Below are 14,903 nucleotides of genomic sequence, written 5' to 3' on the forward strand. Positions count from 1 at the left end.
ACAATTGATAAAAAAAGTAAATGGTCTAAGAAGCAGTTCACTCCTAACTCCGTTCAACACTGAAGATATGATTCAGATTACACCAAATCTATTAGAGATTTAATTTACTGAATTCTATTTGAGGATCCAAACTGCTCACACTGCATAATCCTTTAAATTATTTACAATATGCAGTATGTAAAATGAATCGAGTTGATCTTTTAATGTTAGATAAGCAGGAAAATTATAAAAAAAACAGTAAAAACAAATGGAATGGCAACATACAATGCAGGAGTCTGACAAGATTGCAAGATCTAAGTAACATAATGCTGGCAATCTGCAAAGTCATTTGGCACTGGCACTGCAGCTGTGCCCTTGAGCGGTCGAGTGAAGATCTCTTCTGTCAGCACATGGAGATGGTCACATTTATGTGTAAATTTCCATTTTCTTCGAAGAGTTGTGCAATGCTCATATCAAAGACCAGACAGTCACTGCTCATGATGGCGGAGGCAATACCCTCATGGACGGACCGTGGGGTTGCCTCCCAGGTGAGCCGCCGGCGGTGACCAGTGAGTTGCAACCGGTAAGTGAAGTTCTCTGCTTGCTTCTGTGTTCCAATTAGCTGCACGATGGCAAAGAACTGTTGGTGACCGTCGTACTTCTCTTGTTTCTCTAAAACAAGCATGAAATGGTATTCAAAGCAGGACTGCATCATAACCCAGTTGACTGCCCCACGGAGGTTAATATCAGCAGCCAGTAAGACGATGTCTTCTCCTTGCAGTGTTGTGATTGACTTATGCTTTTGCATCAGATGAGGCATGACATCTTCCAAGGAGCCCTGCCATTTGCATGAGGCTCCAGGACAAGGGCAGGCATAAGGCCTGAACTCGCAGAGCTCCTCATGGTCCGTCTTCTCAGTGTGTGGCAAAATGATCTCACAGCCTGAGGAGGCATACTTGCATGGAAACAGTACAGCGTTTGCAATCTTCTCCATGGCCAAGTTTCGAATAGAGCCAAGTGGGCCCCGACATGTTGGACAACACATGAGTTTGGGGCGGCAGTTGCTGCATACCAGATGACCACTCTGACATTGAAGAATTGGAGGGAGTACATAGTCAAAGCAAACGGGACACTCAAAAAGACAAGCCAGATCACTGTTGGACACTGTACTGTTTGCGAGTGCTCTCTGGGACATGGCTCTGGGAAGGGTGGGGACGGCCTGCCGACTCATCTCTGCACATGCTGAGGCAGGCTCCCAACTCATTACTAAAGAAAGAAAGAAAGAGAAAGAAAGAAAGACATGTCAAAAGCAGATATCAATTGGGTTTACAAAAGTGATCAAAGCCATAAGGAAATATCGAAATTATATGGCTTACATGTTCCATGTCTCCAGCCATCCATTTCTGAAACCCACTTAGTATAAAATGTCAGTTCATATATTTTTCAAGTGCAAAAGCTCTCATGGCAGCCCTTGAGGATGTATAATCAAGCCCGGTGCTTCAACTGAGGTATTTTTTATTTATTGTGATTGACTGTAGTGAGGGTGACTGGAACGGGTTCTGCCATTTTGGGAGGTTATGAGGAGCCTTATGCCTGCTGTTTGATATTTTCTGCATTATTTTAGCATGATACAATTGTCCATTAGTTTTTTAAACCTTTTAATCCAGTAAAGGATCACACAAATATTATATTATATTATATTATATTATATTATATTATATTATATTATATTATATTATATTATATTATATTTAATCTTAGGTAGCAGGGGTGGTATAAACCAAGAACCAACCTGATCCCAGCAAATTACAGTAAAAAGTCACACACAGACCACCGGTCAGTCATACAGGGCAAATTAAGCATCACCAATGAATGCAAGCTGCATGTCATTGGATTGTGAGAGGTTTCAGAATATACCTGCGGACATGGAAAGAACATAACGATCCTGAATGATAAGATTGTGTTTTAGGACAAAGGGGGCACTGCTCATTTTGCTAGGCTTTTTAGTGGCACACAAGGCCTGCTAAGACAGTAGATATAATAGGTCTGCAGAAAGTCAGCTGCTCCCCCTGACGCACACATCAGCATTCCTGAGTGAATGGCCTAACTGCAGCTCAAACTAACACTTTGGTCACTGTATCTGTAACTGGAGGGGATCTTGGTCCAATCACCAGAGGTTACACCTTCCATCAACACCAACTACATTTATCTCCATCTTTTGAACACCTGAAAGCTGACATGCTGCTCTCTTTGGGTTAGTTGAAAGCTGAGGATCTGTTCTCTTTGTGGAAGCTGAATGATAACAATCTGTTCTCTTTGTGAGCTGAAAACTGGAGAGCCACCATCTTTGGGGTGAGAAACCATGCACTTGCACAAAGAAGTCACAAATTTCGTTTGACCTGAATGCTATCATCCACTGAGGCTTGGAGCTGGACACCCTGAACTTGGGTGCACTTTGCCAGGCCAAGCTCTCTGCCAGTAAATGGGCCCTGTCAGAGAAGACTAAGAAACAGGCACTACTTCATGATGGGGACATCATCACCATACACTATTGTGTCAGAAAGAGGAAAGTTTTTCCCTATGAAACTGCAGACAACACAGCAAAGAACCCAACAGTGAAGCTGAGAAAGGCAGCATCACAGTACACCATGGGCAAAGAACCACAAGACAAAGAGTGCACTCCAGCGCAAGCCGAGTCCTCCAATTGAACCTGAGGCAACAACACACAACTCCACACAGCACAGCATCAGGCATCATCCTTAAAGGTTTGATATTTTAAAACTATTAATCTTTGGCAAAATAAATTGTAAATAGCCAGTAAACGACCCACCTCTTCTGTGCTGTGTTTGTTTCTCTTACCTGTCTTGCATCTTGTTTTCTGTGTCAATTAATATGCAGTTATCATATCTATCTATCTATCTATCTATCTATCTATCTATCTATCTATCTATCTATCTATCTATCTATCTATCTATCTATCTATCTATCTATCTATCCATCCATCCATCCATCCATCCATCCATCCAGGAGCCAGAGTCTCTCCCAGCAACATTGGGTGCAAAGCAGGGACCAGCTCTGAGCAGGGCACCAGTCCATCTCAGGCTCCAGTCTTTCACTTCCACAAGACTGACTTACAGTGGCCAGTTATCTTCCTACGCACGTCTTTTGGGAGGCAGTGGGGGGGCACCAGATATCTTGAGAATAAATAAGGTTGGCAGGGGGAAATGGCACAAACTCCACACAGCAAATGACTGTGCAAAATATTCAATACCAAGACATTGAATCTGAGAGGATGCGTCACCAACCACTGTGCAACCCTGCTGCTATTATAGAAAATTATATTACACTTTCAAGCTATTATACTTTATAAGAAGAGTTTCATAGGTGCATTTTCAAATGTACTATTTTTTACATAAATAAAAAGTAAATAGTATATGCTTAATTATGAAATTGACCTACAATGCTATATTTATTGGTTTTCCACTTTGATATAAAATGTATAGAAAATCATTTATCACTAAAGGAGGAATACATACATGACTACCCATGAAAAAGAAACAGATTCCTTGTGTCTGTTCCCACTGAAAATCTCTGACTTTTAGTTAAACATGTTGTTAAACTTGATTGTGTCTATAACTACAAATACAAATCTTATAACTTTCAAAAACTTAAATGGAAAATATAATGGTATGGCAGGTTTTTGGAGAGTGAAAATGTTTTGTCCAGTGGCTTTCCATTTATCATTGCTGCCTCTGATTACAGAGAAACAGAAAGTATTGGAGGGTATTAAATTCTGGAGACACAGCAAGTGCACCACATTTTATTTTAAGGGCCAGTTGTGGGATCCCTGAAAAGCCCAACTGCAGTATCTATCGATATAAAATTTCTTGAGATCTTGGGAATATTATTTTTTTAAAAGTAAAACAAAGCAAGATGAAAATATTTGGATCTCAAGTTGATTAACTGGCAGGAGACAAAGGGTACAAATAAGAGAAGAATATTTCACATGAAGTGAGGTCATCAATGGAGTTCCTCAGGGGTTTGTCTTGTGGTTTGTTTTTATGATTTATATTAATGACATTGATGTGTGAACACTTGGAAAATTCATTTTAATGTAGAAAAATGCAAAGTGCTGCACGTGGGCAAAAGGAACATCAATTATAAATACAAGATGGGAGGTTTATGTTGACACATTTTCATCATCCAAGAAATGTGCAGAAGCATAAGCGATTGAAATGGCTATTTTGTAAAAACAGATGAATAAATCAAGGGATGTTATGCTCACAGTGGATCTCATCCAGAGTCCTGTGTGCAGTTGTGGTCACCTCGCTACAAAAAGACATAGCAGCACTGAAGCTGTGTGGAGGAGAACAACCTGGTGTCTCAGGTTTGAAGGACATGTCCTACTGTGACAGACTCATTATACCTGATTAGTCTCAAGCAGATGAGACTGCATGGGGACTGCTAAAGCAGTAGAATTCATTCAGGTTAAAGGTGAATCACATATTTGTACTTGAGGATGTCAGTTGAAATTAAGGAGAAGTGCATTTAAAACTGAAGCCATGAAGTACTTCTTTACACAAAGAGTTGTGGGACTCTAGAACAAACTACCGAGACATGAAGCTGAAGCAGAAACCTTGACAAGAGGTTGAGAAAAGAGATCGATTCACTATTTTCTCTTTACCAATACCTAATTCTGTCCCAACCCCCTTTTTAAGATTTTTATTTATTGAAATATAAAGTTATGGATTTTTATCATAGCTGACATAGCAGCTCATTCATAAAGTAAAACATCTGGTTTCCAGAAGTAGCTGTTATTCACACCTGAATTGTTTGCTCACTCGTGTGCATGTCAACTAAATATGTGTCGTTTACTAGCACTTTTTGAAGTTTAATTTTAAATATACTGTGTTTGTAATGTCCGCGTTTTATTTTTTGAACCGGTCATTTCCATATCTTTAGATAGTCAGTGGCAAGCTCTGAGTGAATGCTGATCCCTATCCATTCTGGGCAAATCCATTGGACGTAAACCTACAGTTTAATATATTCATTGGAATGACTGGAGATCTGCTGAGTGAGTCAAGAACAAGTTCATCTCTCTTGGCCTGAAACTGAAAAGAACTACTAATATGGAAGAGTGAGGACCACTAATGAATAAATTAGGATCTCAGCCGTGATGATGATGATGATGATACGTACTGCACCTCTAGATCCATTTTCATTATTCTATTTCAGTTTCTTCTATGGAAGCCAGATATCTCTATCATTGACACCTCGTATATATGTTGTGGTACACCATCTTACTTTAATGTATTTGCAGATGTTGCTTCAGTACCAGTAGGCACTAATTCATCATGGGACAGGGGCATCGCTAGTGGAGGATGTTATCTGCACTGCCAGGTTCAAGTCAAACTATGAGAGAAGTGGGAATGAAGCAGGAAGTAGATAGGTGCAAAAATGTCCTCCCGTAGGATATGTGCTGAGATCTTGACAAAAATATAAATAACAACTGGTTACGTTTGCAGATACTCTAATACTAAACTAGATGGAATGGCAGATAAAGGACAGTCAGTTGAATCATTGGACAGCATACAGGTTTGGGCAGATTTGAGGCAAATTAAATTTAAGTAAATGTGAAATATTGTTTGTAGGAAGTAAAAATGTTAAGATTTGAATACATAATGGGAAGTCTGAAACTTGAAAGTACATTTTACGAGAACGATTCTGAGACGCTGTAAACCCCCAGACAGTGTTAAGAAGCCATTAAGAAAGCTAACAAGATTACAAGTTATGCATCACAATGTGTGGGAGGTTAGGGATTAAGCAATGTAACACACTAGCGAGGCCTCAACCAGACTACCGTGTTAGTTTAGGTCTCTGTATTACAGAAAAAAAATACATAATAACACAACGTAAAGTGTTGAAGAGAGCAACTAACTGATTCAGGTATTGCAAGGCATGATCTATGAGAAGAGACTGAATCTTTTTAGCTTAAGTTAACAGAGATTAAGAATTGACAGGACTGAAGTGTTTCAGTTATGAAAGGAATTAGTACAGTGGATCGAGATGGTTACTTTAAAATGAGGCCTTCAACACGATCACAGGGGCATGGATGGAGAGTTGTTAAGCACAGATGTTAGAATGTTTGTTATCAAATAAAGAGCCATAGACACACAGAATAAACTGCCAAGTAGTATGGTAGACAGGAGGACTCTAGGGACCTTCAAAACTAGACTGGGTGTTATTGAGAGAAATTACATGAACAGGATCGGTGAGCTTGTTGGTCTGAATGACCTGTTGGAGTTACAATTGTCTTTCTTTTTTTATATTTACATTATCATGAATGCACTTCAGAGGATCATCACTTTCCGGGCTTATCTGAGTTAAGTGCGCGGGTGCTGTTGCTAACAGTATTGTCTCATCTTTCACCTGCAGTGGCAAGAAGATATCCAGTGCGGGCAACTGTCCCTTCTAGTCAGATCACTATAAAACCCTTAGACAGCTGTCTCAATTTGGACCCTAACTGCAACCACAACGGAGTTCCCAGCAAAAGACCCGCTCTTCTCAACTGTTAACCTTTGAGAGCTGTAAAGACTGCTTCTTATTTTTGTTATTTTGTTTGCCTTTTGTGCCATTGAGTGCTTGTTTTCTTTAATAATATTTGAGTCAGAATAAAATGGGGCAACCTGGCTGGCACCCCAACACTTCCTTGAAGATCACTAATGTCCTTCCATTCATCCACAACTTATATTTTACTTTTGCTTTGATGTGCCTATATATGTCTAACTTCCCTAGAATAAAACGGTGCCCATCGTAATGCCTATAATGATAACAGCATTGCTCCTCATGGTGTGGCATTTATAATTTTCATTTGACTGGGATCCCTTCATCGCTGCATGACAGAAGATGTGGGCAATTTACAGTGTCGGTTGTTTCAGACCTTTTCTTCATAACTGTAATCAGTTTTAGATGTTATCCTTTGTCATTTATGATCACTAATTATGCGGGGGTTTATTTCATTTTCAAATTAACCCAGATTGTCGATTTTAAATTTTCCAGTTTCTGTGCTATTAAGTTTACATTTATGACTCCAAAGGACAGCTACAAAGCCCAAGTCCAACATTTTCACCTTCCCTGACACTACCGGTTCCTGATGACCCTAAAAAGAATTATATATTTTCAAAAAGGGATGGATTAGTAGGCATTCACAGTTGTTTGATGTGATGCAGTAGGAATAATCACCTGCTATCCCAATCATCATAATACTTACTCTGAAAGGAAACTTGTATTATTCCAAAATGCTGAAGCAAATATTTGCACAATTACTGTGGAAATATCAGGTAGCATGCTATACTTTTACCTCTTTTCATCTCAAACCCTTGTATCCACATATTAGTTTATGCTCACAGACTCTTAATGTATAGTATACTGCATGCACACAATACAGTAAAGAGAGTTCGTATACAAACAGCAGCACTGAAACCTTAAAAACAAACTTCCTTAATAATATATTGTTTGATTAAAATAAAACCCAACCACAGTCGGAAGTCATGGCCTTCCGTACCTTGCACTCTCTCACCAGGTCTGGGCTTGCTTTACAGATAATGTCAATTTTTCACACTGTGGATGTTCCATTTTGTTTTGAGGGGATCATCTATCTTGTAGTCAAGAAAAGACAGTGGATATATGAAATGCAATTAAACCGATTAATGTCTAATGAAAATGGCAAATGGGTCCGGGCTGTTGTGTTTGAAAATGTTAGAGCAGGAACTCGAGTCCTTCACCCCACTGTGATCTCTTTTGCTATCTTCTTCACGTTGGTTCAGTCCAGCTTCAGAGTACAGAGGGGTCAGGTATTGTTTGTCCACTCACTGTCTCTCATGTGTGAGTGTTCACTGGTGCTCAGAGAAGACATTGTGTCACACATGGCTTAAGAGGCTAAGCTGCTTATTATCAAGGAGCAACTTATTCCACCGAGCAGCTCTCAGAGATCATTTCACAGTGGGTGGCTTTTACTCTGTGTTGGTGTCCCAAATTCTTGACAAGAAACTCTGTAACTGTTTTATTTCCACATGACCTGCTGAACTATTGTAGTCTTAGGGTGTTGTAATATGGGTATGGGTTGGTTGTGAATCAATGAAAGAATACCACATAGAGTAAAGGTGACTATGATAAAAAAAGCCTTCCCTTTACTTTTGGACCTGTGTAAGATCATCCTGGCATTAGCGGTAACTGGGTGCCCTTGAATAAAAATTAAGATGCTACATGACTAAAGATGAATTTTAAGACCAAACATTACTTCACAGAGCATTCATTTCCTGGTGTCCACACACATAAGGCAAGCCAGTAGCCTTCGCAACTTACTTGTTTTGTGAAGGACACACTATGGCACACTAATTTGTGTTGGGAGGACAAAAGATGTTGACTCAGGGCTGCCATTAAATCATTCATTGCCTGTTTGTAGGCTACTTCAGCTCAGGCAGCTTGAGGTCTAATACACCTCCACTTCCAACCCTGTGTCCTCAAGACACCAGTAAAGCTTCAGACATTATCTTCTCCCTCACCCAATCCTACTCACTCACATGTTGCTTTATTGGATGTACTGCATAAATTCGCCTGAGGACACGGTGGCAGACATGCAGGACATGGTATCACACTGTGTGCTATATGGGTTACAGTAGGTAGTAAAGACTTGGTGTATAGTTAGGACTCCATTAACTTGTGGCTATGCTACAGTGCAGTGAACAAGTATACATACAGTATGAGGGTGGGTTAATGTATGGAATTTTATGAAAATGCGTATGAAAATTCTCAGCTCACTATCACTAACAGCTAACAAATCAGTACACATCAGTTGTTGATGACCTTCACTGACCATGTTGCAGCTGTCTCTCAGTCTTTCTGTTTCACTCTGTACAGCATACATAAGATCAGACAGAGTATACAGCACTTTGTCACGTCTAGACCACTGCAGTTCTCTACTGGCAGGATTACTGTTATGTGCTACTGAGCAGCTTTAGATAATTTGAAATGCAGTGACACATCTGGTGTTCAACCAGCCAGGGTAGGCACATGTTATTGCTCTTTTTAGATCATTATGTTGTCTCCCTGTAACAGCATATACAGTATTAAGTTCAAATCCTTGATGCTTACAGAGCAGTCAGTAAGTCAGCACCTTTATATATGGAGACACTTGTGAGGTCCTATGCTCCTTCTCGACCAGTCAGGTCTGCTGATGCACAGCAACGGCAGATGATGCCATTTTATCAAATCTCAGTCCAGATTCTTTTCCTGGGCTGCTTGTAGCTAGTAGAATGAGCTTCACAGCTCCATTTGAAATTCTGAATCAATGTGTTTAAGAAGACTCTGTTGTTTGGTGTATTCTGATTTTAGGTTTTGTAACCTATTAATTGTAACTCGCTTGTATTTTGTTCCAAGCTATTCAGTTGTGATTATCAATTTGTAACCTTGTCCTGTAACAATTGATCCAAAACGGTCCCCCAGACTGATGTTTATTCAATTATGCTGATCTGTTTTGTAAAACACTCTGAAAAAAATGGCCTGGTATGCAAATAAATGTAAATATAATCTGAAATCTTTAAAGAAAAAACACATCATCAGGAACCAAAACTTGATGCAACGCCAGACCTTCCCACTCACTGTCTGAATATCCTAGAAGGCCACTTATTTCTTCTGAACATAAGCAGGGTGAACTGATTAACATACTTGTCTTCTCCTATCTCTCCTCATATCTTCCATTCCTGGAGGCATCAGTGTCTATTCATCAGGAAGTGCTTAGCAAATATGGGGGTCTGACCAAAACTGAACAAAGTGCATGTAGTGTGGTGGCTATGCGAATCTATGCTCCTTAAAATTAAGAGTTATATTTTAATGTGTGGGACAATCACATCATCTATTAATTTTGAGATGTGTCACAGCTTTCCCAGTATTAACATTGAGCAATCGTGAACTACTCATATTCTCACTAAACAGTTGCAATGACTGGATAGAGAAGTGTCACTGAGATTATACGAAAGTATTGATATATTTAAATCTCATCCATTGTAATATGAGTTATAAAATCATTAAAAAAGAAAGAAAATTAAATAAGTGTTTCTTTCTATTAAGTCTTAACTTTATTTATTTATTTATTACTTACATGACAATTACTTCAAATGTTTCATGGGGCATAACAGGTGTCAGAAAGAAATAAAGAACATGATTTCAAGCATTATTACCTTGTAATGTTTTTGGAACATTGTACTGGTACTACGCTTGGCTTCAGTTCTTTTTTTAGAAATACTATTAGATATTTTGTACACTTTGTGGGACATAATGACATTTCATGACTTGAACAGCAAGTGCTTGTTGATGGTGCCTCACAACTCTTTGGACTTGGACTCCGTTTCAGGGCTGATCATTATCTGTCTGAACTGGGTTAACCAATTGTCCCCCCATATGTGTCTGTTCTTTACTTTGTGTGTTCCCCCAGCATAATCTATCGGAGGGACCAAAAGTCTTAGATTCATCAAAAATTCAATCTCCTGTTTTCAACAGATCTTGACGTTTTAGGGGTCCCCTGATACCGAAAACATTGATATCTCAATGATGGGTGTGTGTCTGTCTGTTTGTGTGTCTGTGTGTCACAGTTTCTTCAGGACAGTCTAGAACTAAAAATGGCTGGATGGAAAAATACCAAATTCGAAATTTAAGCTTGTTATGAGATCATCATCATATCTTATCACGCCACTGCCGTATCCAATTAAGAGCGGAGTCATTAGTATCCTTAAGATCTTCATCGGTACATGTAGGGCCTTGGGAACATTCATGGAGAATGTGGTCTATTGTTTGGATGGGCTCACCACAGGGACATTCATTGCTTGTTGTAAGGCCCCATCTAAATAGGTTGTCCCTTGTTTTGTCCACCTTTGACCTAGCTCGGTTAAGCGTGACTCAGTCTTTCCTAGAGAGGGATGTTCCATTAGGTAGATGCTCTTGAGGTGTAGGAAGAGCTTCATTGGGAGGGCTACAGTCAATCTCTTGCCACCTCTCAAGCCTATGTTTTGTGGACTGCTTTGGATTAAGGGGTTCCACTGTTGCGAAACTCCAATGAGAAGGTAGTCAGCGATTTACCTTCTGGTGATGGTGAAGTGGGTGTCTGGAGTCCATCAGTTGCTTGAACCTTTCTACTATTGAACTATTTTCTCGTCATATATGGGGAGGTGCAATCCCAGTCAGCCTGTATAAAGCAGAAAAGCACGTTGTTCGCAATGTGCCGGTGATGATTCAGCATGCACTATTTAGCTCAGGGTCAACCTTGTTGTCATGGGTTGACCTAGCCCTCACTGGTTCACTGCTGTTGAATAAGATGACAATGTGCTAATTAGTTTTTGAGCCAAATCATGCAAGAGAAAGAGGCACTCGAGAGGAACCCTCAAATATCGTAATTCTGTAATTAGTTATGAATTCTTCTCATCAATTGCTATCGTAATGACCTATTTTATTATCAGAAAGATCAGTATAAGAGCGGTAAATAATTACTGAACTGTTATAGAATAGTTCAGGTAACTTGGTTCCTAGGATGCAAAGCCTACTGACCTCTCATGTCTGAATTTTTATATTTTCTTTAATGGAGGACTGTGCTGGTGAATGAGTGTGTGCGTGTGACAGAGTGCAAATTCCCTCTAACGGAATGGCTTCTCTGACTGTGTCCGTGCAAATTGCCAGATCCAGGATTTGTGTCCAGCAAATTTGGCTTTTCATGACTAGGAACCCAGGGAATGAATGATTTTCTCAATCCTTAAACACATTTATCTTCTACTGAGGAGAAAGAACTCCAGCACTCAGCCATTTTAGCAAGTTTACATCTGTGACTCAGTCCTGCTCTCTTCCATTCTTACAAAGAGAATAAAATGGCATGGACAAGCACGATTAAAGCTGTGTTGTTGTATGTGCTGTCCAGTTATAGTAAGCGTCCATCCAATACTAAACCTGCTTAATCCAGCTGACAATCAGTAACCAAGAATGGATTTTAAACCCAGGACTTTGAAGTTGTGAGGCAGCAACACTAACCACTGTGCCTCTTTATATGCTGCCATTACATTAGTACATGCTCTATTATGTTAATAGCACAGCTGCCTCATAGATTCAGTGGTCCTGGGTATAAATCTTTCACTGTGTGGAGTTTGTGTATTCTTCTCTGAGCTAAGTATTTTTGTTGTGATCAGAGTTTTATTACAAACATTCAATAAAGAAGTAACTTTCTCAAGCAAGTAATACGTAAAACACAAAATAACATCTCACCATCCACTTCGCCCAAACCTCTCCAGGTCAATAAGAGTAGATGTTAGGAAGTAGAAATGGTAGAAGGAACAAATGTGGCCAGAAAGAGGGATGTCAGCCCACAGAGGGTGGCTTCAGAAAGGTAAACTGTTAGGACTGAAGACAGCCATTCTAGTCCTGCTCATGACGCTGTCTTATTGGGCAGATGTTTTACGACTGACAACAAGTTTTCATACTAGTCTCAGGAGCTTTTCTTAATTTACATTACAGAGCGCTTGAGGAGCATTGCATTGGAAAAGGATGATTTCCGCAGGTCAAGGGAAACTTGGACACTCTTCAGCAGGAGGAAAGGGGCAGTTTGCTGGTTCACAGAGAAAGTGCTGGAGAGTAAGAAGAAGAAGAAGAAGGAAAAGAGATTCCTATAAGAAGAAAAATGTGAAAAAAGATAGAAATATTAGTGGCCAAAATCAAGAGACCAATGGAAAGAGGCAGAAGACCAGCTGCAGAATTGTTTAAGAAGAAAGCTGATAGGGGAGATCAATGGGGAGTTTCTTATCACTTTGCTGGTAGGGATAAATATTCAGTCAGTGTGGGCATTTTGGCACTGAAAGTGCTGGTGATTAGGATGTCTTTGATGAAGAGACAGGGTCATATTGGATGGGAAATCATGCTGCGAAATGGAGAATTGGGGGATTGGTGTGTAAGCTTTATGTAGTGCGGAATACAGAATGGAAACTTTGAAGAGGAGTTATGAATTTTTTCTGTCATGTCCCAAAGATTTACTTATCATGCTAATTTACCCCATTTGACTGTATGAGTGAGTAGGCCTCAGAAGAACTGCCACATTATCCCAGGGTTGGTTTCTGCCCTGTACCCATTGGCACTGAGTTTAAGAATGTTATGTTAACTTACATTTTATTACCCCATACTCAGCATCTCCTGGTCCTCAATATAAACTTGAGACAAGCCAAGGGGCACCCTCTTTTCCTCCAGGTAATCTCTTACTATGGCTGATGTCATCATCTTTGGGTCAAAGCGAAAACGAACAAATTCCTGCCTTCACGTTAAAAGTGTCATTTGGGTGTACACTCCATGCAGGAGAAAATGGATCTTCACCCTATCTTTGATTTTTACCCTTTTGGCATTAGACCAGTTCATGTGTACTGTGGTATTGGTTGGGAGGACTTAAGTGGCTGGCATTGTTATTAAAGGAAAGTTTCAATAGGAGTACTGAGACTAAAGACATGAAAGATATCAGTTACTGAGGCCTTATATGTGGTCAGCGGTCTTTTAAATGCAGACAAAGAGAAACACAGCATGGAAGGAATGACACAAGCATCACAATAATACCAGTTTTTCCATATGAGACAGTGTTGATTTTTTTAAAGCCACCCCTGAGATAAATAATCTGAGAATTTTCAAAATTTGGCCATGTTTTCTTTGTTTCCCATTGTGATTAGCAAATTACAATGATGATCTGGCACCACACAAAGGACTGGTTCCTCTCTACCACCCAATTCTGCTGGAATGTGTGTTTGAAAATGGTATTATTATAGAATAATGTCATTTTACAAAGATTGATCAACCTTAATGTTTGTCATTTCAGAGTAAAACAACTAATGGAGGCCTGACTATGTACATGTCAGAAACCCCACCGCTGTAGGGCTACTTGTTGTGCCATAAATTAAGGAGCCATACCCTTTGTACCCTTGTATAAATCAATAGAGATATGACACACATTTTGTTTCTTTTTAATACTAAAATGTAATTTGGTTTACGCTACTCTAATATCTTTTGATCTTCTGGTTGGGAGTCAAGTCAGCAAAATGGCACATTAGTCTTTCAACACAGAGCATGACAGCCATTTGATAGAAAGTGCCAGCCAGTTACACCTCTTAATGACTGTTATGCGGGTGAAATCATAAGAAATCTCTATTAATTCACAAGTTTGATCTGCTCACCTTTTTCATATTCATCACTACAGCATTTGTGTATGTTAGAGGACCAGAACAAAATCAAAGGCTGTAACCTGCCTAGGAATGGAAAGGAGATTAAAGCCTTTGGAATGGACCATTCGTAAGAGCGAGTCACGTGTGAAATTCCATATATGAATGCGACACACCAACATTTCATTCATACAGATACAGTATAAAGGGGAATCGGTGGCTTAGTAGCTGATGCTGCTGCCTTATAGCTTTGGAGTCCGGGGTTAAAGTCCACATCTGGACACTGTCTGTGTAAAGTATTTCTTCATGTTTTTAAGTTTTCACTTTGCATCCCAAAAATAAGTATTATGAGTTAAGCGACATTTCCAAATTGGTCCTGTATGTCAATTGTGGGCAAGAGTGCCCAGTGGTGAACTGGCATCCTGTCTTGGGCTTTTCTCCTTAGCTGGGATAGGCTCTGGCACTCACAAACCTGAACTGGACTAAGCAGACTATATAAATGGATACATGGATACATAACAGGAAATAATAAAATGAAAAAAGGCTTCCTTTTGTAAGTTACACAAAATCAACACAACTTGATTTTTTTTACAAATCTGCTGGTCAGTGGTTGCCTCTGATATCAATCCTGCCATTGTGTCCAGCAGAAAGCAGCAGCGAGAACGAGTAGTGCAAGAACCCAGTCTGGACCTTTTA

The 14,903-nt window shown here is 39.7% G+C and overlaps 1 protein-coding gene across 1 annotated transcript; it reads right to left on the bottom strand.

The window, feature by feature from the left end:
- Nucleotides 1-382: 382 nt before the first annotated feature.
- Nucleotides 383-1,210, bottom strand: LOC120520987 (E3 ubiquitin-protein ligase SIAH1-like). The gene has a single exon (XM_039742918.1). It carries the CDS (start codon nt 1,208-1,210, stop codon nt 383-385), a length of 828 nt encoding a protein of 275 aa, XP_039598852.1.
- Nucleotides 1,211-14,903: the final 13,693 nt, after the last annotated feature.

The sequence above is a fragment of the Polypterus senegalus genome, unplaced genomic scaffold (genome assembly GCF_016835505.1).
Source record: "Polypterus senegalus isolate Bchr_013 unplaced genomic scaffold, ASM1683550v1 scaffold_2511, whole genome shotgun sequence".
NCBI classification, from domain to species: Eukaryota; Metazoa; Chordata; class Cladistia; order Polypteriformes; family Polypteridae; genus Polypterus; species Polypterus senegalus.